Below are 22385 nucleotides of genomic sequence, written 5' to 3'. Positions count from 1 at the left end.
AGAAGTACATGTTCTTTCTCAAGACAAGTGAACAAAAACCTGCATGGACAGTTATGGTGACTCAAGACACACTAACATCCACTCTGTCTTAGTCTCCTCCGCTCCTTCAACATTAGGGACCAGAGCTTGTTCGTCACCTCTGGCACGAATGCCAACTGTGCTCGCTAATCGTCCCGCTTCTCCAACCACTTTTAGCGTTTGCCTCCCAAATCTCATGTGAGAGGCTCTAACCGACTGGAAAATTCCTAACTGACCTTTTAGTCTTTGCGCTAATTTAGTTGGAATGGTAATGACATCGTTACATATTCAAACCAAATTGCCTTAATTGTGAGTCCACAAGTGGAATGCATTCGGTGCGAGAGTTTGAATTAAAACCGACTTGAAAGAAGGGAGGGATTGTGGGGCCGAAGGCGCTGAGAGATGGAGGGGCTGAGGAGGAAGGTATCGACGGTCATTTGTGGCGTGTGTTGATAAATACGATGAAATGTCAAGTTTGAGAGACTCCGGTGGATGTAGGGGGTTTTCAGATGATAATTATATGCCCACTTAGCTGTAATGACCTGCTACAGTGATGAGCTGGGACAAGGGCTGGCTGCATATATGGGCCTCTGCTGAGTATGAGGATGAGAGTTTGTGAGGTTATGAAAAGTATATACATCTAAATATTGATAGGTCTGATTGATTGTACACAGCCAGAAATATCTGCCTTGAACAATAATAAAAGCCAGCTGACAGACACCCATTTTACATCCACACACTTGACCGCTAATATCAATCCATTTCATGTGACTATGTCAAATTAAGTGGCTGTGGTTGCTACATGCACCCAAACCAGACACTGAAGTGGAGAATACCAGGGAATTTGATAAACACTCACATACAGTAGGGCAGGAAACACCACAAAATATGCAAACTAAATTCAAAATAAATGCCTTTCATGTGTGCGTATGGGCATGTATATTTATAACGTTAAAACATAATTTCCTGTCCTTTTTTGCAGCCTCTTCACCTACGAGCCAAGGCGACAAGCGTGACATGTTTGCAGGCGTGCAATCCCATGTTTTTTTTTTCTTTGCAACATAGAATTGATTACAGTCAAACGGATGAAGGAATGAGCACTTTGTCACCCCTCGCTCATCTGAATACACACTCAAGGCTGACAGAGGGAAAGAGAGAGAGAGAGAGAGAGAGAGAGAGAGAGAGAGAGAGAGAGAGAGAGAGAGATCTTATTATTCAGAACTTGCAGCCTTGCTAACTTTGATTCTCATCCATCCATGGCATGGCCAAAAGGTAGCATTTAATGAAGTGCAATTCAGAGAATAAATGGGGTCATATTGGAGACAGTGCACCGGTGTCTTGTATTCGTCTGCCGTTGGTTCTTCATGGGCATCACTAATGAAAAAATAGGACTTATTTCCAGCCCTGATAGGCTAACAGAGACACTTCATATTTATCAAATGTCTTGGCTGTTTCTGGCCTGTGATTCTACTGCATGTAAATCCATGCAGCCATTTGAAATCCATCTATCAATCTGTTCTACTTTTACTACTCATACATGGATGTTTGTTCCCTGCACTAAATTTTCACCTTACCTCCTCTTAAAAAAAAAAAACCCAAAAAACAGGGGAGCCTTAAAACTGAGGACTTAGCTGTTCGTTTAGGAATTCCATCTGAATTGCCCCCACCATCAAATGCAATTAGCTGCTCTTTCATGTGTTCTTTATGTAATGCAATACTTCATTAGCATCATTCATTCATATTCAGGCATGGATTATAGGCTGCAAATTCTTTATTGGACAAGATGGAACCAAGCTGCTGGAGTTTTGAAGATTTAAAAAAAGCTACAGAGAGAGAGAGAGAGAGAGAGAGAGAGAGAGAGAGAGAGAGAGAGAGAAAGAGAGAGAGAGAGAAAGAGAGATTGAATAATAAAAAGGGAGTTTGATTCCTGATGGAATTATGGGCTAATTATGCTATCTTGTGATTATCTACATTCTATGATGAGAGGTGATGAGGAAAATTATTCTATTGAAAGTAGGCACTTACTAAGCAGCAGAAACACGCTAACAATGTTTTGCTCTCAAATATTTCAAAACTGCAAAGAAATAATGTTTGCAAAAATCTATCATCTTAATATTTAATTCAAATGCTGCTTGGCAGAAATGCATTTATAATCGATCGAAAAAGTAAAAGGGCGACAGAAAGAAAACGCAGAATGACATCATTTTCTTTCTTCTATGACCCCTTTCACAATTTGGGGTATTTTTTTTTTCTGCAGACAATTTCAGCAGCACTGCGAGTATTTATGTCAACATCACCCCATCTTCAGCACTCAGCTGTAATTTTCAGGTGTTTGTTGTTAAAATGACATATCTTCTCCTCTCTCATTCCATCTTCGAGTGGCGCTGCGGCCAGTGAGCCAAACAGCCATCAGCAGCCAACAGGTTGTTTTGGCTATTATATCTATCACTAAGAAATGACCCTGCATTTTAGCCAAGGACTCCGCCGCTCTGCCGTCTAATACACTTCCAAACGCTATTGTCCTCTCACGCCGCACAATACCTGATAAGGAGCAGATATAACTCGGTATTACAAATCCCATTCCACCCTTTCATCTTCTGTCACTCACTCGGCACAACCACCGGCTGCTTAAACTGTTCATTTTCTGTGTGGGGGCCCCACTCGGAGACGAGCCTGTTTACGCTAGCTGAAGCAATATGCACTCACTGGTTTGGGAGATGACTTGGGTTCCGAGGGCCGCATGTGCAAGTGGGCCATCATCGCCTGAAGACGCTCACGTTCTTTAGAAAGCTGTTAAGAGAAGAGAAGAAGAGAGTACATTAGGGTGGATTAGAGGAGAGGAGAGGAGTGGAAAAAGAGGAGAGGAGGGAAAAAGAGGAGAAGAAAGTGTGAGGGGTGGGAGGAGAGGAAAGGAAGAACACTAGCAAAGAGGAGAGAAAGGAAAGGAGAGGAGAGGAGAGGAGAAAAGATGAGAATGAACAATATGCAACATGACACTGGGCTGCTATGGTCAGAAGACAGAAAGAAAGAAAAGGGTTCACATGAACTAAGCGAGAACGTCTCTGCTGGTGATGTGAGGAGAAAAAGAGCGGCGGGGGGAGGAGAGGGTGCAGACAGGTCAGGCAAAACAAATAGCATTTCATCTTTTTGTCAATAGCAAAATTTAGGTCAGCGAGACTCTGACAGTAACAAGCTAGTTGGGCCATAAATTAGGTGGTCCTGAGTGTCTGCTCAAAGTCCTGTGGACACTGTTAGGGGGATGGAGCGCAGCCAGCAGCTGCTGAGAGGTGAAGGGGTCTTCCAAACAGGGTGCCAGGCGGCCCCGCCTCCCCGGTCCAGTTAGTGGCCCCAGCCATCGCCTATCATCAATCTAATTCACAGGGAGTGACAGGGACTGGACCATGTGAAAGGCTCAACACACACACACACACACACACACAAGTGAAGCAAACACACAGAGAAACAGACAAGCAACACGCACGGAGGTGCACACATACACAGAGCTGGGCCTCATTACTAGTGACGGCTCTCGTGGAAAAAAAAAGAGGAAGAGAGGGATGGTGGGAGTGAAAGAAAAAGGGAGACAGGACAGACAACACAAGTGCAACGCTGTAATTGGTCACACTGTAAAGAGCAGACTTCAATAGCTGAATGAAAAACAAAACAGAGAATGAAATAAATAACAAAAATCCTTTTTTTTCTTGCATGCCAACAGAATTTATTTACTTTTAATATGAAATTCCTAACCATTAGACACAAACTGTTTATCAGAGCAGAAAATAACTGTGCAGGGGGGAAATGCTTGGCTTCTAGCAGGCCTTAGGGCACTATGTAGTATACGCTACACTTTTGCCATCATATTCCTAATATTTTTACCAGTATTGATCCCATTTTATGCTACTGTGCAGAGCACGATGGCCTGGTTTCAACTGGCAGACTGAATGTTTCCAGCTGCCACTTTGTTGGAGCCTACTTTAAAACATACGTATCTATTTGTTTCTAAAGGCAGATGAGCGCTTGTCGGCAGTGCTGAGTAATAATGTCGCTCAATCAGCGCTCTCATTATCTAGCCAGCATGACTTCTTAATAAGGTCACGCTCCACCTACTGAAAATAGTTCCCTCCTTTTGAGCTTTCTTCAGGTGCAAAGTGCAGTTAATTAACACAGCAGACCGGGAGAGATGCGCTCGCAATTAATTGGAAAGAAAAAGAGGAAAAAAAAAAAAAAAGAAAGCAGAGAAAATAAAGCACACGCTTAATTCAATTAAAACAGCCATAATGGCTTTCGTTGTAAGGCCTGAGGATTCCTTTGTTTAGTGGCTTTGTTGAATTCAGCAGGTCCTGCTTGTCTGGGAGTATTAAGCAGACCACAGTGTGGCCTTTCTCTCGCTAACTTTTAAAAATGTTTTGTTTGGACTGGATAAGTAAGAATGAGAAATGAGGTGGTAGAATGAGACAATGGTAAAAATGTGCCAATAAAGTTTTTCTCACTTTACAGGAAACTTACTTGTATTTCCAGCTGCTGTACGACTTGCATTTGGACTCGACACTGGGCTGTGCTCCGATCGTCGAGGGCATGTTCGCTGTTTAAGTGCCTGGAGATGCAGAGACAGGAATTAAAATCAATTAAATGTGTCAAAAAAAAATCACAGAATTTCAACTCACTTCCCCCCCGATCCAAAATCTGGAGGCTGATAATTACAGTATCAGCTTCACCACTGTTTTGTTTTCATGATAATATTTCTATACTGAGGCAATTATCTATAGGATACTGTTAGAAAAACCATTGTTCTGCTCTGAAATGAGGTAATTAGAAGTAACATGACGGTGTGTGGTGCCATGTTTAACATGACAATGGGCCCGCGCCAGTTTAGATGGCTAACTTCAGTACCACCCTGAGCGCTTGCTTTCTGCAGAGAATAAAAGATGCTAGCCCAGCAGAACGGCTTTGTCTCCTTCGTTTACCGAAAACAATACACACAATTTAACACCGGCAACATTTGACACACAAAAGCAGCTCTTCAACTGGAGGTGCATTATCCCCTGCTGCAGACATATTAAATGTATCTGGTGTGTTCGCCTCATTAGAAGAAAAAGGCAGCCAGACAGCCATAACAGTCAATGAGGGTTTTTTTTGTCTTGATTGGATTTCGTCTGTAGGACACAAAAGAGCCTCGCCATTAAGATAGACCTTTATTCCCTGGTAAAGCACACATATGCACACACACACACACACATGCACACAAATATGGGGCGAAAAGGGGTTTCTAAAGTGTTGTGATGCTGGGTAATGAGCCTCTATCTAAATGATCATTGGTGACAAACTCACAAAGCAAGCTTTGAGGAGGCATGCTTATGAAATGCCAGAGCTGCCACTTTATCTCCAGTAATTATAGGTTAGCTTGCAGACCCTTCAATGATCATTTACAGCGCTGCCTCCAGTGCATTAGAGGGAGTACAAAATCTCTCTCTCTCTCTCTCGCTGGCTTTATCCAAGAACACACACACTTGCGTACATTATCATGAACTTGCACAAACACACAGAAATGCACACTCCCATCACATATTCCTCTATTCTCTTCCTCACTTCTTGTTTATCTGCAAAACAAGAACTCATCGAGCCGGCTTCTCTTGGCCTGCCAATCAAAAGCTTTTGTAATCACAATCGCTCTCTACCTTTCAATTACACACAAAAAAATCTCATCCCTGCTTATACTTTTGTCACCATTTCAGGTCTAATGCTCAGGATGTGTTTTTCATTATAAATCAAGAATGAGGTAGCATTAAAAAAAAGGAGGGGGATGGATGAGGGATAGCGGCTGCAAGAGAGGGGAGGGACGAAACTGGTGGATTTCTCCCAGCCCCTGTGCCTAATTGCTGTTTCAGAATGCGCATGCAAAAAGGGGGCATTACATTAATCATTTAATCACGTCCCTCGCAGGATGAGGGAACTAATGTTGCAAATACCCTTTTCATTTCACTGCCCATAATGCTATCTTATGCACTTGATGTATGGCGTGTGTCATGAATTACAGCTGCTTCAAAAGCACAGAGCAGGGCTGCTCGCTGTCCCTGAAGATACCTCATTACAAAAAAAAAGAGGGCAAAAAATCTTTATTAAGTTTGCCTCTCATTGACAAGCTTGTTTTTCTTATGTTTTGTCAGCGTGTGTTTGCGTGTGATTGTGTCAAAGCCTTCCTGCATGCACACACCTTCCACTGCTGGCCAGTTAGCAAGGCGATTACAGCCAGATTACTACATGCATTTATGAAATATTCAAATGGCAGCACGTCCTACTGTGCATTAATAATGCCACACAAAGACAAAAAAGAAGGGAGGGGGGCATAGGCGGGCAGACAAAAAACATTAATGAAAGAACACCTTATTTACTGAGATGTGGGCGAAAAGGTACTTTGTGTTTTTTCTTTAGTAACATAAAAATCCCTTTACTCTCATGTCTTATTTAACTCCCTCCATCTCTTCTCTCCTGTATGATTTCTTCTATACTCAAAAGGCAGCAAGCTGGGATCCCTGCTGCCTTTTGGTTACTTGTAATTATAAAGAAATCGAAATAATTTGCAAGTAAAAAACATAGAAGTGAAGGATACGTGTCTCCTGTTTATGTTTACAGTTCATGCCTCGTTTTATTGAAGCATTGATTTCCACCTTGACGAGGGAATAACTCGTGCGATGAAGGCCATGGGAGATCAGGGGGAAGAAAGCATGGAAATGGAGATTGAGAGATGTGGCAAACGTGGAGAAATCAGTGCAAATAAAGAGACAAAGAGAGTGATAAATATAGGGGGAGGGGGGAGAGGTGAGACACAGATAAAGATTTCTTTTTTTTTTATTGGATGCTGCATTTTCTCTCTTCTGTTAAAGAGAAGAGAAGAAAACATCTCAAAGGTTTTCCCTCCACAGATGTGTATATGAATATGTATAGGCCATCAACGTCCACTAAGGGCCCAATAATAAATCTACTAAAGCCAGCATATATGGATGATATACTCTTACTAATTGTCTGTGTGTATTATCAAGGGCCCAGCAGAGAACAGCAAGTTAGGCCCCTAAACACACTAAATCCAAACTAATGTATACACACATATACAAAGAGTAGAAGCACCGACTGGCATGCATAAACAAGTGCATATACACAAGCATGCAAACACGCACACACACACGCAAACACACACACTTTCCCCATGGTGGTGGTGCATAAGTAATGCCCTCCGTTTTAAAGGTCTTGTCACAGTGCAGCAGACATGTGGAGGGGTAGAGGGGAGCTCAGCTATCCAGGGGCCAGGGGCCTGCCTGCCTCCACAGTGTGTCTATGTGTGTGTGTGTGTGTGTGTGTGTGTGTGTGTGTGTGTGTGTGTGTGTGTGTGTGCACGTTATATAGAGACGAAGACACTTGGCTGCTGCCTTGTGGGTTTAATTAGCACTGGGTTACAGACACCAGCGTTCACGTTGGCGGCTGAGCTTGCCATTTTAACATGGAGCCTGCCTTCCTGCCAGTAATAAGGAAAGCAGATGGGTGACAGAGAGTGGAAGAGTTAAGTGTGTATGTGTGAGAACAAGTAGCTGTTTATGAGGAGATAAGACTGCATCTTATCGAGGTGGGAGGATATCGATATATGAGGTGAAAGGACAAAGTAGGGGGGACGAGACATGAGAAGAAACATCATACTGGATATAATATAATCACGTCTGCTTGTTGTTGTTTTATAAGCTTGAAATCAGAGTGATTTAAAGGGACAGTTTAAGTTTCTGAAGTGTCTGAAATGCTTATTCATTAACAGTATATTATATACAGTAGATTTCTGTTGGTACGCCCCTCTGTTTGGAGAAGTAGGCTGGGGTCCAACATGGAGGCTACGCAATCTACAGTTGTGGACAAGTAAGGAACAAAACATATTTTAGTGACCTAAAAAAATACTCAATATCATTTTAAGTGTATGCTATATTGACAGTATTTTTATTATTTTACCTTAACGTTTCCAACTGTAAAATGAAGCCATTAAATCGCTTTCTTAAAAGCCGGACTCTAGTGTTTTAACATTGAACACAGGAATAGTTAGTCTACTGCTGCTTCGATTAGTCAGCATGTTTACATTTTTGTATGGCATTTAAACGTGTTAGTGCTGATTCACCAAAGTCACACAGTAACACTAACTAATTTACTTATCAAAGAAGTGGTAGATCAGCAGCTGCTGTGTTGAGCGAACTAAAATGACAATATGGAGTCTGGTGGCTTTGACCAAAGCATAGATGAAGAACTAAAACTGTCGAAAAGGAATATCTAATGGAAATTTAAAGTGGTGAAAATACTCTCATATAACATACACTTAAACTGTTATATTTTTTAGGTGGGAGCATCATGTTAGGTGGCTAAAATATGTTTTGCTGTTGGCCCCCATACACGGCAGTACATTGCCTAGCTTCCATGGTGGTACTCCTGCCTGCTTCTCCAAACTGGGAGCATGCTGACAAATATCTACTGTAGGTAAGACACTGACTATGGATAAGTGCCTCATACAACCCCACTGAAAAAAAATCCAAACTATCTCTTTAGATCAATAAGTGTAGCGGTCTATTCAAAAACTACGCTAGTCAGGGTTTTTGTAAAGCCGTGGTTTTATACAACTATGCAAATAATAAATATGCAGTGATTAAATGTTAAAGCATTGATTGCATTTTCTGTTTTTCATGTCTCCCCACAAAAATAGCTCCAGCACATGCACTAATAGCATTAATGCCTCACTCTCTCTCCTTTTCATGTAACTAACACAAATACGCACACACACACATACACAAGCCCCAACACCCACCACTCAAGAAACATTCCCAAGCAATATTATTTCATTTTGAACTTCAGAGAGCTAATTCAGGGTGCCAGCCACCTCGCGGCTACCTTTTCCAGGTGAGAACACTTAAAAGCGCGCTGAAGAGCTATTAAATGCTGATCTTGACAAGTTTCTTCATGCAACAAAACAATAGATGACTAAACGTGTCACCGTCGCTGAGCTGAGCTCCTACAGCGAGCTACGAGACGCCAGCTTGACTTGGGTACACCCCACCCTCCCCGCACACGTAACCCACTCCCAACTACTAACATCTAAACTGTCATCTAAATCTGACACCCGCTTTATGTAACCCCGTTTAAACTGTGCCTGTGTGTGTGTGTGCGTGTGTGTGTAGCCGACTGGCATCTCCGGAAACATAAAAGGACTCCCTCTGACACCGACAATCACTGCTCCAAGGCACGCCACCGAGCAGCCATCTTTGCTCTGATGACGAGTCTGCCTTCTTTGTTGGTGCCTGTTTTTTCATGTGCCGGCTGGGTTACAGTATAGAGCCAGCCTCTGACTTGCAGGGATGTTGTGTGTGTGGGTATGTATGTGTGTGTGGTGAACCAAGACACTGTTCTGTTTTGTAGCAGCCAATGTTCTGGCAAGCGTTCTTACAAAAAACCCCGTCTGCCAACCTGTGCTCTCGCTTTAAACTTTGAAATCTACCTGTTTTCTCTCCGCGTGTCTTTCTCGCTCTTGCAGTTTGTCTTTACTACCGTGCATCCTTTTGCATTGCCTCAGCAGCTTACCGGATTCTCATCGCTTTATACGGTGCATCTCTGCCCCCTCGCCTAAATAACCAAGCTAAGCTACCTAGACACAGTATCCTTAGAGCACACAGACTTAGGGTTTTGTTTGCGTGTGAACCAAGCGTACAGTGCAGAGGGATGTCTTCTTTAAGTAAGTGTACTGAGGTGACAGGACAAGATATCAGGAAACCTGCTAATCTGATACAGGCTTGCCTTCTCATGCACACATTTGTCCCCAAGCTGCAAGGCAAACTCTTCTACCTGGACTTGCACATGTAGTCCAGGTTGGACAATGCATCGCACACAGAAAACCGGCTTTTCTTAAGCATGGCTTTTCCATGATGCCTATGGATGTCCTCTGTAGAAAACTGATATTGACATGTATGTGGCACATTTTCCACAGGGGATAAGCAAACACTCTTGTCAGGCAATACTTACTCACCTCTGATTCATTTAAATCCATCGCTGTCAATTATGGCTCCTTTGAGTGTATTGTATGCGTTGATAGGGTGTGAAAACGTAGCTTAATGTCATGTCTGCCTGCGTCTTTCAAAGACTGGTAAACACCGTTTTTATTAGTCATTTCATTTCACAGATACACCTTTTAGCTTTAATTCACAAGCTGCTGTAGAATTAACAAAAAAAAAAGAAAAGAAAAAAAAAGGCTGACCTAAATCCTACAGCGCTCCCCCATGGGTGGATTCTTGTATCAGTACATTTTTTAGCTTTCTGCAACTTATTACACTCGCTACTGTAGAGAAATGCATAATTTGAGAAAATACGCCGGAACAATGTCCTGATTTCAATAGTTTTGTGCGAATTCACATGGACATTTTACAGCCCGTGAAAAACACTCGCCAGATCGTTATTTCACAGTTAATTACAAATCTAATTAGAATATTCAAATTAAAGCTTTCCCTTTCTTTTCTTCTCTGTGTGAGAGCAGGGAGCCAGGGAAAGAGTGATAGTGAGAGAGAGAGAGACACAGAGAGAGAGAGAGAGAGTCTCAGTGAGTGGCAATGTGATAACCTGTAATCGGCAGTGCTGCAAACACCTTCTTCCTTTGATGTCCCCCCACTAACATCCTGGCAACAAAGCCGGCCAATTACAAATGAGCTAATTAACTAAATTGTTGATGGAGCATGAAGAGTTAATTCGCTCTAGCGCCTGCACCATGACAACAGTGAATGGGGGCCTTTGTTGTGGAGGTAAGTGTGCGGCCGTGCGAGTTGCCATTAGCTTTTTGACGCTTTTTCACAAACCTATCAGGCCCTTCCACGCCAGGAAGGAGATTTGTTATGGATCAGAGTTGGTTTGAATCTGGCGCTGCTTGAGCTGAACCCTGTCAGCCGGCTGTCTGCGAGGTCAGAATGCACTCTTTGAAAGGCAATGATGTTTTCTTTGTTAGGGCCCCTCTGTACCCGCAGAAAGGAGGAGGACTTTTTTGTGTTTTTCACAATAAAATTAGCTTCTTGTACAGACACAAAAACTCCCACATGGTGTTAACAGGGAGAGGTGAGCAGAAAATCGTCTGCAGCATAACAGCTGTGTCATTGCTGTGTGCTCTTACTTCAAAAACTGTCCAAAGTCCTCGCAGATGTTCTCGCAGCCGGGCCACTTACACACACCATGACCGTACAGGGGGTGGGTCCCTCCACTTTCTTCATGTAGTGAACTGAAACAGCAAAAAAAGAGAGAGAAAATAAGTTAACAAGAAAGCCAAACAAGAGGGAGTGAAAAAGGGGAGGATAGCATTGAGTTCATAACAGAATCTGCAAAGGCTTAAGGTTTGTGTACGCCAGGTTTCAATCAGCAAAAAAAGGGGTCAAAAAAGGTCACTTTAGTTGAGTTGTTCAAAAATGAGGCTCGAAAGGAGAGACAGAGAGAAACAAACAAATATATAGTGACAGAGGCTTTTAAAGCAGATGTTCTGAAAACTCAGAGACTATTCATCTCAAATCAACCGAAATAATCACAATATGCAACTACATTTAAGTGACAGTTCAACCCCAAATCAAAAATACATATGTTTAATCTTACCTGTAGTGCTCTTTATCAGTCTAGATTGTTTTGGTGTAAGTTGCAGAGTGTTGGATATATCAGCTGTAGAGATGTCTGCCTTCTCTCCAATATAATGGAACTAGATAGCACTCAAGTTTGTGGTGCTCAAAGCATTTTAAACCTCAACAGCAATGTCTCTTTCCAAAAATTATGAACCAGTTACTGAAGATACTCCAAAGACCTTGTTGTGAGCAGTTTCAAGAAGGAACTATTTTCTTTCTTCTAAACAACACCTATAAACCAACTCACTGCACAGAAGGAAGCGTACATCTACTGCCAGCTCACCTAGCACCACTGAGTTAGTTAACGTTCAGCCGAGGAGGCCGTCACTTATGTTTACATCTTGCGCTGTCATGAGCATGAGCCTCTCGTCCATGAGCAGATGCACGCTTCCTTCTGCAAGGTGATATGTTTGACAGGTGTTGTTCAGCAGAAAGAAAATAGTCCATGAAATTGCTCACAACACGGTCTGGGGATTATCTTGAGGAACAGACTCATGATTTCTGGAAAGAGACATAGCTGTTGAGTTTTTAAGCAAGGAAATATTTTCTTTCTACTGAACTTTACCTGCTATCCACATCACAGCGCAGAAGGAAGTGTGCATCTGCTCACGATGAGAGGTTCATGCTCGTGACAGCTTGAGATGTAAACATTAATAAGGTCTTCCTCGGCTGAGCTGTAACATTACCTAGCTCTGTGGTGCTAAGTGAACCAGCAGTAGATGCACGCTTCCCTCTGCAAAGTGATATGGCTGTTGGGTGTAGTTTAGGAGAAAATAGGTCCAACATTAAACTGCTCACAAAAAGGTTTGTGGATTATCTTCAGAAGTCTGGTCATGATTTCTGGACATTGCTGTCGAGGTTTTCAAAAGCAATTTTTTTGTGCTTTGAGCACCAAAACCCAAGTGCCATCTAGTTCTATTATATTGGAGAGAGGTCAGACATCTCGATGGCGAATATCTCCACAGCCACAGGTTTTAACTCACACCGAAACAGATTGATAACATGTAGTTTTGATTTTGGAGCGAAATGTCTTTTTAAGTAAGAGACAGCGTAGACTAAAGTGTGAGCTAACATCCCCAATGGAAATCTAGAATGATCTGTAGCTTTGTCTCCACCACAGCCACCATCCCATCTTGTAAAGCCATTATGGGGAGGAGGGGGTGGACGCTTTCAAGTAAACATTAAAAATCCAGACAGCCATATAATTTTCATCAGGAGATTAATACTCTGTGTAACTTATGTTCTTTGAGGACAATGGGGGCAGGGGGTGCTCTGGCGTTTTTCAAATGGCACCCAAATAAGTTACGACCCTGCCTAGACAGCACATCCTATTAAAGATGACAGTTTAACCTTTAGGCTTGGCACTGCTGTGTGTGCGTCTGTCTGTGTGAGAACGGCAGTGTGTTGCGTACAGTGTGTGTTTGTCTGCTTATAGGTTACGCCTGTGCATGTGTGGTCGACGGCTGTGTGCATGTGTGTGGCCCATGAATATGTGTGTGTGCTGGCAGAGCTCACACTGTGTTTTACAGAGGGGCTTTCCCCACATCGATCCGTTGCATGTTAGTAAGCAGTGCTCCTGACAATACTCCTTGTTCGATCATTATGAGACACCACACACCCCTCGGGACACAGGCAGATAAAACGTCTTTTTTTTCTCCCCCTGCTTCTTCCTTCTCTTCTCATTCCCTCCCTACCTCTCTCTTTCTCTCTGTCTTCCTTCTAAAGGTATCTTTTTCAAGCCTCCTTTTAGTGGTACTGGAGAGATAGCATCTACTTTAAACCAATTACACAGCACTTCCACCTCCAGTGTGAGTCTCTACCGAGCATCCACACACACACACACACGCACACACATGCCGCTACCCTAAGTCCTTATTATAATATCGCCCAAGAAAAGCCTTTGAATAATGCATGGGCCAGATAGGCAGATATGTGAACAGTCAGTGTTTTGGTGCTGGGTGCATTTATAAAAGACGCCATCACAAGGATAAACATCCTGGAAACGCCACTCAAGGCATCACGTATTCTGTTTACATGACAAGCAAGCAAAGAAGGTAATTTTCAAAAGAGGGAAAAAAAAAAGAGAAAGCACTAAATACTTAATGTACAAGGAGGTTACCTTGTCTTGCCTGCCAGAGAGGCTTGTTGTAAGTGCGTCTGCCTGCATGGCTTCCTCTCCCTGCTTTTGATATCTGTGTGCAAGCTAAGTGCGTTCAACGGCACACGTGGTCCCCTGGGAGAACAAGGCTCTTTTTTTTTTTTTTTAAATATCACTAAGACTCTAATAAACTATTGAACAAACAAACAAAACATGATGTTTTCCCTCTTGTAACGATGCTGTTATTTTAAACGAGGACAAACACTGTGAAAACTCCTGTGTTGAATTGTGGCACACAAGCTTGTGTAGTAAACTTTTCATCTTCTCTGCCTTCTTTTTTTTTTTTTCTTGGCGCTACGTCAAAAAAAGTTGACATTTTTCCATTACCTCTCTCGCTCCCTTTCCCGTTCCCGTTCTCGTTCCCTCTCTCTTCTGTGGTTGAGGGCGGGGGACTGTCCGTTGGCGATGGAATGGTGAGAGATGGGCGGCGATGCTTTGGCGGGATTGGAGGAGGAGGTAGTTGAGGAAGAGTTGTTGGTGGAGAGGTCTAGACCGCCGCCGCCGCCGCCCCCTCCGCCGGTGCCGCTGCCGCTGTTGCTGTGTTTGATGCCGTTGTCCTCCATACCGTGACCACCGCCTCCGGTCACGTCCTTCCACAACTGCTGCAGCTCGGCGGGGCTCAGGCCGGCTGGAGAAAAAGACACAGAGAGGAAAAAAGATGCTGTGAGACAAAAGCATAAAGTCTGCAAACTTTACTCAACAGCCATAAAAGTTGTATAAAGCTGCATGACTCAAGGCCTTGCCCTCAGTGAGACTATCATCCTGCACTGCTTCACTGCAGACCTCAGTTTGAACTGTACTGCTCAATACAATCAAGTGTTCTTCTTCTCTGCCCAGTTTCCGACGAGAAGGAACTATAAAACCCTGATTACGGCGACTGTGTGCATGTTCCATCTGAGATAAACAAGCTTTGTCCACTGCTTGTTTGCAGCCTGCCAACTAATTAGGCAATACTTTGATTTCCTTCTAAACATCTCCCTGCCTGTTGTTTTCTCTCTGCGCCATTTTAGTGGTAAACAACAAACATAGGTGTTTACTTGGCTCGGGAGAAGAAAATGGAGCCTGCTCTCCTCTACCTCTCTCTCTGTCTGTCCTTTTATTCTTCTCTTTCTCCTCTCCCTGGCTCTCAGAGAAGGCAGTAAACAACAACAACAACAAGCGGGGAAAGAAGGAGGGGGCTGAGGGAATAGAAACAGAGATGGAAAAAACAACAAACATAGGCAGAGCTGAGAGAGAAACAGAGGTAGACAAAGAAAGCCACAATCAGACAAGAAGAGAGAGAGAGAAGGAAGAATGGGAAGACTAAACAAAATGATCATGTGGAGAGTTAGGGACAAAGTGGATGGCAGAAGAGCATACCAATGAAGGAGGAGGCAGACAGACAGACATACTTAAGAGATAACGCGGGGGGACACAGGTGCATACAAATGAGAAAACAAAAAACAAGGCAGGAAGGAGAGACAGAAGAGAAGTGGGATTGACAGGCTTGAAGATTGAAAAGACACTTAACACCTGCAGACGAAACCCAGGAAGCATGTGACCTGCCACTGTTGCAAGTCACGTGCTCTAAGATTAACACGGCTACATTCCCTCCCCTCTCCCTCTCCACTTCCTCTTACCTGGCGGCGGCAGGGTTTGTCCGGGCAGCGCGGCTTGGCCGGGAGCGGGCCCGGGCAGTGAGAGCAGGCCCTGCCGCTGCATGTTGAGCAGGTGCTGCTGCTGCTGGAGCTGCTGCATCTGCAGGAGCTGCTGCTGGAAGACGAGCTGCTGGGCGGCCAGCTGCTGCTGCTGCTGCTGTTGCTATAGAGAGGAGGAGGAGGAGGAGAGGAGCAAAGAGAGGAGTGGAGAGGAGGGGAGGGAGAGAAAATTACAGATGAATTAACAACTGAGAGAGTGGGAGAGGAGACGGAGCTGTGTTTGTGCTGTGTGTAGAGAGTCTGCACTCACTCGCCTCTGCCGTGACCTTAGCTATACCTCTCTGCCTCTTCTTCTGTCTCTCTGCACGCGCTCGCTCTCTGTGTGCTCACTTAGTCTCCTGTTTTTTTGGGCTGTACCACAGTGTTGTTGCCTCGTCTCTGTGTGTGTTCACATCTGTGAGCACACACACAAACAAGACACAAAGCTGTGGCTGATATACCAGCTCTCCAGCCCGTCAGTGTATGTGCCTTGTGATTGTGTATGATACTAAGCCTCGGGTATAATCCCCCGCCATCCCACCACCCCCTGATAGTTAATTGTCTCGCCTTCACTGATGGTCTGTTACAGCTTATGTGGCCAGAGGGAGCTGGCAGAATGAGAGATTTACAGCATCACACGCATGTGGATGCATAGACAGCAGTGCAAACACACACACGTATGCACGCACATGCACCCCCCCCTCCTCCTTCCACCTCCCCCTCTCTCTGCTCTCCTCGCTGCCTCACAGAGTTGTTTATCGCTGGGCCAGACAGGCAATTGCGTAAGCCTTGTGCAAAACAACAACAAAAAATAACAACAAAATGGAAAACATCAAACTCAAGTCGCCGCAGCAAAACAAGTCAGAGAGGGAGTGAGTTTTCGGGAGAGACAAAAGCTTTGAGTCTCAGGTAATAATTGGCTAGAAGTGGAAAAGATTCAGTCTTTCTAGTCTGTAATGCCAAAAGAGAGGATGCACATAGGTGACTGTGATTCTGATGTTTGTATTTGTTCTCCCCCTCTTGCACTTGTACATGTGCAAACAGCATGTCACGTGTTTTTTAATGTTTGTATCATGTTGGACCTGGAAAAGCATGGAGGTGGAGGTGTAGGGACAGAAGGTGGGGGGGGGGGTAAAACTTGTGATGCGCTCACTGGAAAACAGGCTGCATAATGGAGTGATGGAGGAAGGCAGTTTGTCCTCCCTCCACCCTGCCTCAAGAGAAATAAGGCAGCAATTTCTATTCCATATTTGATGGCGGGGCCCCTGAAAAACTCTATTCACAAATCCAAACAGAAACAAAGCCGCCGGGAGGTCAGCCCTACTTCCAGTCGGGGCAGCATAATGGGCTGCTTGAGGAGACACTGAGATGTGCAACACATTGAGAGAGAAAAAGAAGGACAGTGTGTGTATATGTGCCTTTTTTCTGATCAATTTAACTGCTTCCACACGTACAGTATCTCCTGGATGTGGCCCCGGACTGCCTCTCACGGTTCGACGCCGTGTAATGCTCCAACACAAATGTGGCTGAGGCTGTCACGCTCATCTCCTCCTCTCTGATAGCCACAGAACGATGTCTGTCGACTGGCTGCCTGTCACTGTGATTTATGAGCGCCGTACGCTTTAACTTTAGAGCCGATTGCATGTGTTTGTGAGTGTTTGTACGCCTGCAGAAACAGTTCATTAACGAGTTGGACCCAGGACCCCTTTGTCTCTCGTCTTCTTTCTATAAATCAGTGAGTGTGTGGGAATGTGGCATGCATACTGTGAGTGAACATCACTTGAAACAGTTCATTAGTGGTGTGTGTGTGTGTGTGTGTTTGGGGGTTTGTCTGCTCGCTTATAGCAAATTAACCAGCTGATTTTGTTCAATTACAAAACAACAAATCTGTCATCTGAGAAGACTGAATTGAGTGCTTGTGGTTGACAAAATGAGAACGGATTTGAAGACTTCAGTTTAAACTAGTATTTACGATCAAAATATTCCCGTGTTTCTAATTATCTCATACAGTGCTTCTCAACCTTTTTCAGCGTCAAGGACCTTGAGTACATTTATACACATCGGGTCACAGACCAGAATTATATCATTGGCAACTACAGTTGGGAAGATAACATGGATGAAGGAAACGCTACGGTCAGAATAGTCCCTCTTATGACTCTTTAAGCCCTGACACACCAAGCCACCAGCTGGCTGACGGCCAATGTTGGGCTGTCGGTGAGCATCTGTAGCCCTAGTTTTCACGGTATGCCCCACAACTTTGGCACAATTCTGACCTTATCATTTGTTGAACAGCGTAGGAGATGGTGGAGCCTGTTAACAAACGAACTCACTCTACTCAAGTCAAGAGGGCATGAAGCCATAACAAACTTGAGTAAGATGATTTTTTTGCCATTGAGCTCTTTGGCAGAGATTGACTGTGTCATACTTTGCTGGCGCATTGTACAAATCCTTTGTTTTATGTTTTTAATGTGCTAACTGTCAGACGATGGAGAACTGTTTCCGCTCACGTAGGCACAAAACGTGCTAGTTGGCTGTTGACTGTAGTCTTTGTGGCATAATTAGAGGCAACTTTTTGACTGGGACACATGTGACATGAGGCGACGCAACAGCCTGGCTTTTTCTCCACTAGTTCTTTGATATCGCTTTGGTGCGTCTGGGCCTTTACTCACATTGATCTTATTTCAGTAGTAAATTAAATAGTGAAAATAGACTCTTGGAGACCCCCTGGAAGTCCCTCAAGGACCCCTGGCTGAGAAACACTGATCTGAGAGTTTTGCTTTTCTTATTAATTAGTGATCGTGTAGAAAAATCATCGGTGTCCATAAGAGAGTGTGCGTGTAAGTGGTGCTCCTACCTCTTTAGCCTGCTTGCCAGGGTGCTGCTGCTGGAGAAGCTGCAGATGAAGCTGCTCCTGTTGTTTCTTATAAAACTCCTGCAGATGTTGCTGCACACACAGACAGAGGAAGAATGAAAAGTAAGAAAATGAGTAAATCCATATTTGCCAAAGTGCATATCTCTAAACTGTCTCTAAATAATACTGTAGCATTCATAGGCTTTGAAGCAAGGTTGCTCAAAGATGTATTTGACTCATTTGTAATGTTATAAATGATATAACTCAGACTTTATGCCATTTTGGAGAAATATGACTAAGTCTAATTGATATACTTGCAAAAACCCTCAAAGTAGATTCCTTACAATTAACTAGACATATTCTCCTCAGCCTGCACATCTTAAGCGCCAGCTGGACTTCACATGTTGGTTATGCTGAAACTGTTGCACATTATAAGTACATTTTCTACTGCTTTTGGCATTTGTATCCTCGCTGTCTTTCGCAGTCCTCTCCATATGGACGTTTAATAGTCCCACAGTTCTGTAGGGGGCAACAATTCATCATATTAACGATGCATTTGGCTGCCAGAGTGCATTGGCTTCCTTTGGAGTGGCTGAAATAAACAGAGTAAAGCCTCTCAGGAGCAGGTTCGCTACATTGAACTGATTCCTTTAACACACATACTTTGACAGCTATTTAGACAATGATTTCAGTTTTATTTCTTATAATCTTCAGATGGCTTTCTGGTCTGAATGAAAAGTCCATGAAGCAGGTCAGAGGAATCCATGGTCCAATTCTTTGCAAACTGCCATAGAAATATCCACATGATTTGACAGACATGAATATTAAGCCCTTGGAGCATGTTTCATAACTCCTGCTATAGTCACTTAATCAACATAAATCAATGGAACTTCACTTCATGCTGACTGAGGACAGGTCTGACCCAGTGGTTGTTGCTGAGTTAGTAGGAGTTGATTCTCAATGTTTTTTAAGAACGATGCCATTAAAAATGCTAAACTTTGCTATTAAAGGAATACTTCATCCCCCACATGGCCACTTGTACATACAAACAGATTACTCACCAGGTGTTCTGTTGAATTTGGTGAGAAAACCTTTTTTTAAACCTCAATGGTGAAGAAAATTCTTAAAGAATTCAAGTAAATGGGGTCCAACAGCAAAACTATATCAAAACATTAGCTTAAAAACTCTCACACAATTTCTGCAGTATAATCCAGGTCTCCCAAGAATTTACAGTTAAGACACTTCTGCATCCACAGTGAAGGTACACCACTTGTCCAGGCGTGAGACTGTTCAAGTGTTTTAAACAGTCAGGCTTTCGAGAAAATGCATGTTTGGGAAGTTCTGAGCATAGAACTGGATAAATGAGTCTTGGATTACACTGCATTTAGTTGTGTGAGAGTCTGTAAACAGATGCTTTGATACAGTTTTGCTGTTGTTAAACGTGGCCCCCACTGACTTCAATTCATAAAAAAATTTCTGAGCTTTCGGATCCTTTGTTCACCATGGAGGCATACGAGAAGAACAGTTTTCTTGAATTCTTGAAAAATGGGGTGAGTAACTGATATGCAAATGGTCATTTAGGGGATGAAGTATTCCTTTAAGATTGACCATGTAGAGGACTGTAAAAAAATATGCAAATGTTGAGTGTCAAATTAGTAGTGCCTTTTGTTTCTGTGAAAAAGGCAGTGCAAAGGCACGCCATTGTACTGAAACTAAATCGAGAGCCTGAGCGCTCTTAATGAAGAGGAATAATCAGAATGACTGACGTTCTTAATTAAACAATTCTCCTTCCCTTAATCAAATCTATGAATGAGAAATGCATTTAAACTCTGACACGAGACGGTGCCGAGTGTGTGCTTTCTCGAGCTGATTCCAAATATTACATCATCCATCACCTATCATTCAGCTCCTGGTGTTCAACCCAACTGTGCCCTACTCTCTCAGTCCCTGATGGATGCTTGTCAGGGAATTGAACCAGCGACACACTAGAGACGGTTAATTAGAGGTGACGTGAACGAGTGCATCAGTTACAGATTCCTCTTGGTAAGCGTGTCAAGGACGTGGGGCTGTGGTGAATTGGCATGAGCGACCGATGGCTGCGACATGCAAGAGCCAGTGACTCAGGGTTGTGTGGGGGTATATGTGTATGTTTGCACACACAGTGATGCCAAATGAGGCTGTTTTAAAGTTTAAATAAAGACTTAACAAAGGAAAACTGATTACAGGTCTAAATTTGTACATGGTCTTAAAAGTGCGTAGTTGTGGTTAGGTATGTATACCTCTAGGTATCTGTTGCCGATGGGGTTCGGCCTGCATCCAGGTGAGCATGTGTCTGCATGCGCAGTGTTTATCCCTAAATGTTTGTTTGAAATCTGGATTGACATCAGTTTTCTTTTGTAGCAAACAGACACCTTTTACAAGTATTTAAACCTTTGAAACCGGAGCAAATAGGTTTAATTTCTTTTGAAAAATTACAAAAAAGGCTATGTATATCGTGGCAAGAAATGATCCCCCAAATTAGCAAGATATTAATTAAAGTTATGAGAACTATGTAAATAAATAAATAAATACATATTTGAGAACTACATACATATTTATTATAATTATAGATTTAAATATATGCCACAGAAATATATTTATATATTATTTTAGTACTTTTAGAGTATTTTTTTCTTTTGTTTGTTTTTGTGTTTTACTTTTCTTTTATGCCAATTTTCAGGGAAATTCTCTTTCTTTTTTAACTTTTACTCGTTTCTTGGTAATTTTTGGGGTCATTTCTTAACCTTTCTTATGTTCTTGAAAAAAAATCAGACAATTTGTTCAGGTTTCAAAGAGTTAAGGGTGCATGCATGTTAGGTGTTGAGTGTGTGTGTGTACCTGCTGCAGCATTACAGCCTGCTGCTGTTGGAGCAGAGCTTGGAGCTGCTGGGGGGAGAGCACCTGCTGCTGGAGGATCTGCTGCATCTGTTGCGGCGTGATCACCTGGGGACTCATCATGGCCACTGACACTGGAACCTGGACGACAGGATGAGAGAGGAAAAGGTGGGGTGAGAGGCAGCAAAGAGAAAGTGGAGAAGAGGTGCAAAGGAGAGGTATCAGATGTAAAGTGGGTGAGAAAAGATTGGGTAAACAATAAAAGCACAGGTGGATGGAGGGATGAGTAAAAAAGGAGAAAGCTGGAAAAAAATAGAGCATTAGAGATGTGCGTCAAGCCTACTGGCATGGATCTACTGGGAGCATAGTAATTGGTGACGGAGAGGTAGGGAGAGCAGGCCTCCCATGGCCGTGACGCTTGGCAGCCTTGAGGAGATGCTGAAGGACAGATGGGTGCTGTGCCTTTGTGTTGCTCATCTTATTTTGCTCTGCCTCCAACCCCCGCTGGGAAAAGTAGGAGATTTAAATAGACGTAGACCTTAATTAGCAAGACCTTTGAACTCCCCCACTTAGGCGTGCCTATCAGTGCTCCTATTGTGAAACAGCGTGAAAATGCACAACTCTGAAGTTGATTAAAAGCACAGTGATGAAGTGGTCAATTCAATGTGATGCGGGGGGTCGTGGCTTGGAGGTTGGGGGTTCAACCTTTGCAATATTTCATGCAGGAGGGGAGGGAAATATGGAGAAAAAAAAAGACATAAGCACTTCTGATTATGTAGCAGCAGCATTCAACTTGGATGGACCATCATTTGGAACACATATACCGTTCAGTTATTCATAACAACAAAATCTGGGACCCCTGAGCATACTCTGGACACAGACGGAGCAGAAGAACATCAGATGCAGTTTAAGTGAAACTTAAGTGCGCATTGGTCTACTTACATTCTCCTTACATCCATCGATCTGATCAGCTCTGACCAGATCAACAGATCAACTATCCACCAAATGACTTAAACTGCTGGTGAGGAAAAATAAAACTCAAGACTAGTTCCGCCTGTGATGCATTCACAGACCTGCAAAATGTCTAAATTAAGAAAGGGACAGAGAATGATACAAAAAGGGAGACATACACAAAAGATAAAAAAACC

General features: G+C 43.3%; 1 protein-coding gene across 4 annotated transcripts in view; it reads right to left on the bottom strand.

Moving 5' to 3' along the window:
• Positions 1–22385, bottom strand: part of foxp2 (forkhead box P2) — a 116825-nt gene that overhangs the window by 16389 nt on the left and 78051 nt on the right. For all 4 annotated transcript variants that reach the window (XM_042511101.1, XM_042511100.1, XM_042511102.1 and 1 more), the window contains 7 exons: positions 21241–21378; positions 18367–18456; positions 15456–15636; positions 14164–14464; positions 11186–11290; positions 4525–4612; positions 2725–2808 (listed from right to left, as the gene is read on the bottom strand). In XM_042511101.1, the coding sequence (XP_042367035.1) occupies positions 2725–2808; positions 4525–4612; positions 11186–11290; positions 14164–14464; positions 15456–15636; positions 18367–18456; positions 21241–21378 (987 nt within the window). The remainder of the gene's footprint in view (positions 1–2724; positions 2809–4524; positions 4613–11185; positions 11291–14163; positions 14465–15455; positions 15637–18366; positions 18457–21240; positions 21379–22385) is intronic.

The sequence above is a fragment of the Plectropomus leopardus genome, chromosome 22 (assembly GCF_008729295.1).
Source record: "Plectropomus leopardus isolate mb chromosome 22, YSFRI_Pleo_2.0, whole genome shotgun sequence".
Taxonomy (NCBI): domain Eukaryota; kingdom Metazoa; phylum Chordata; class Actinopteri; order Perciformes; family Serranidae; genus Plectropomus; species Plectropomus leopardus.
This window is presented reverse-complemented; position numbering and strand designations above follow the sequence as displayed.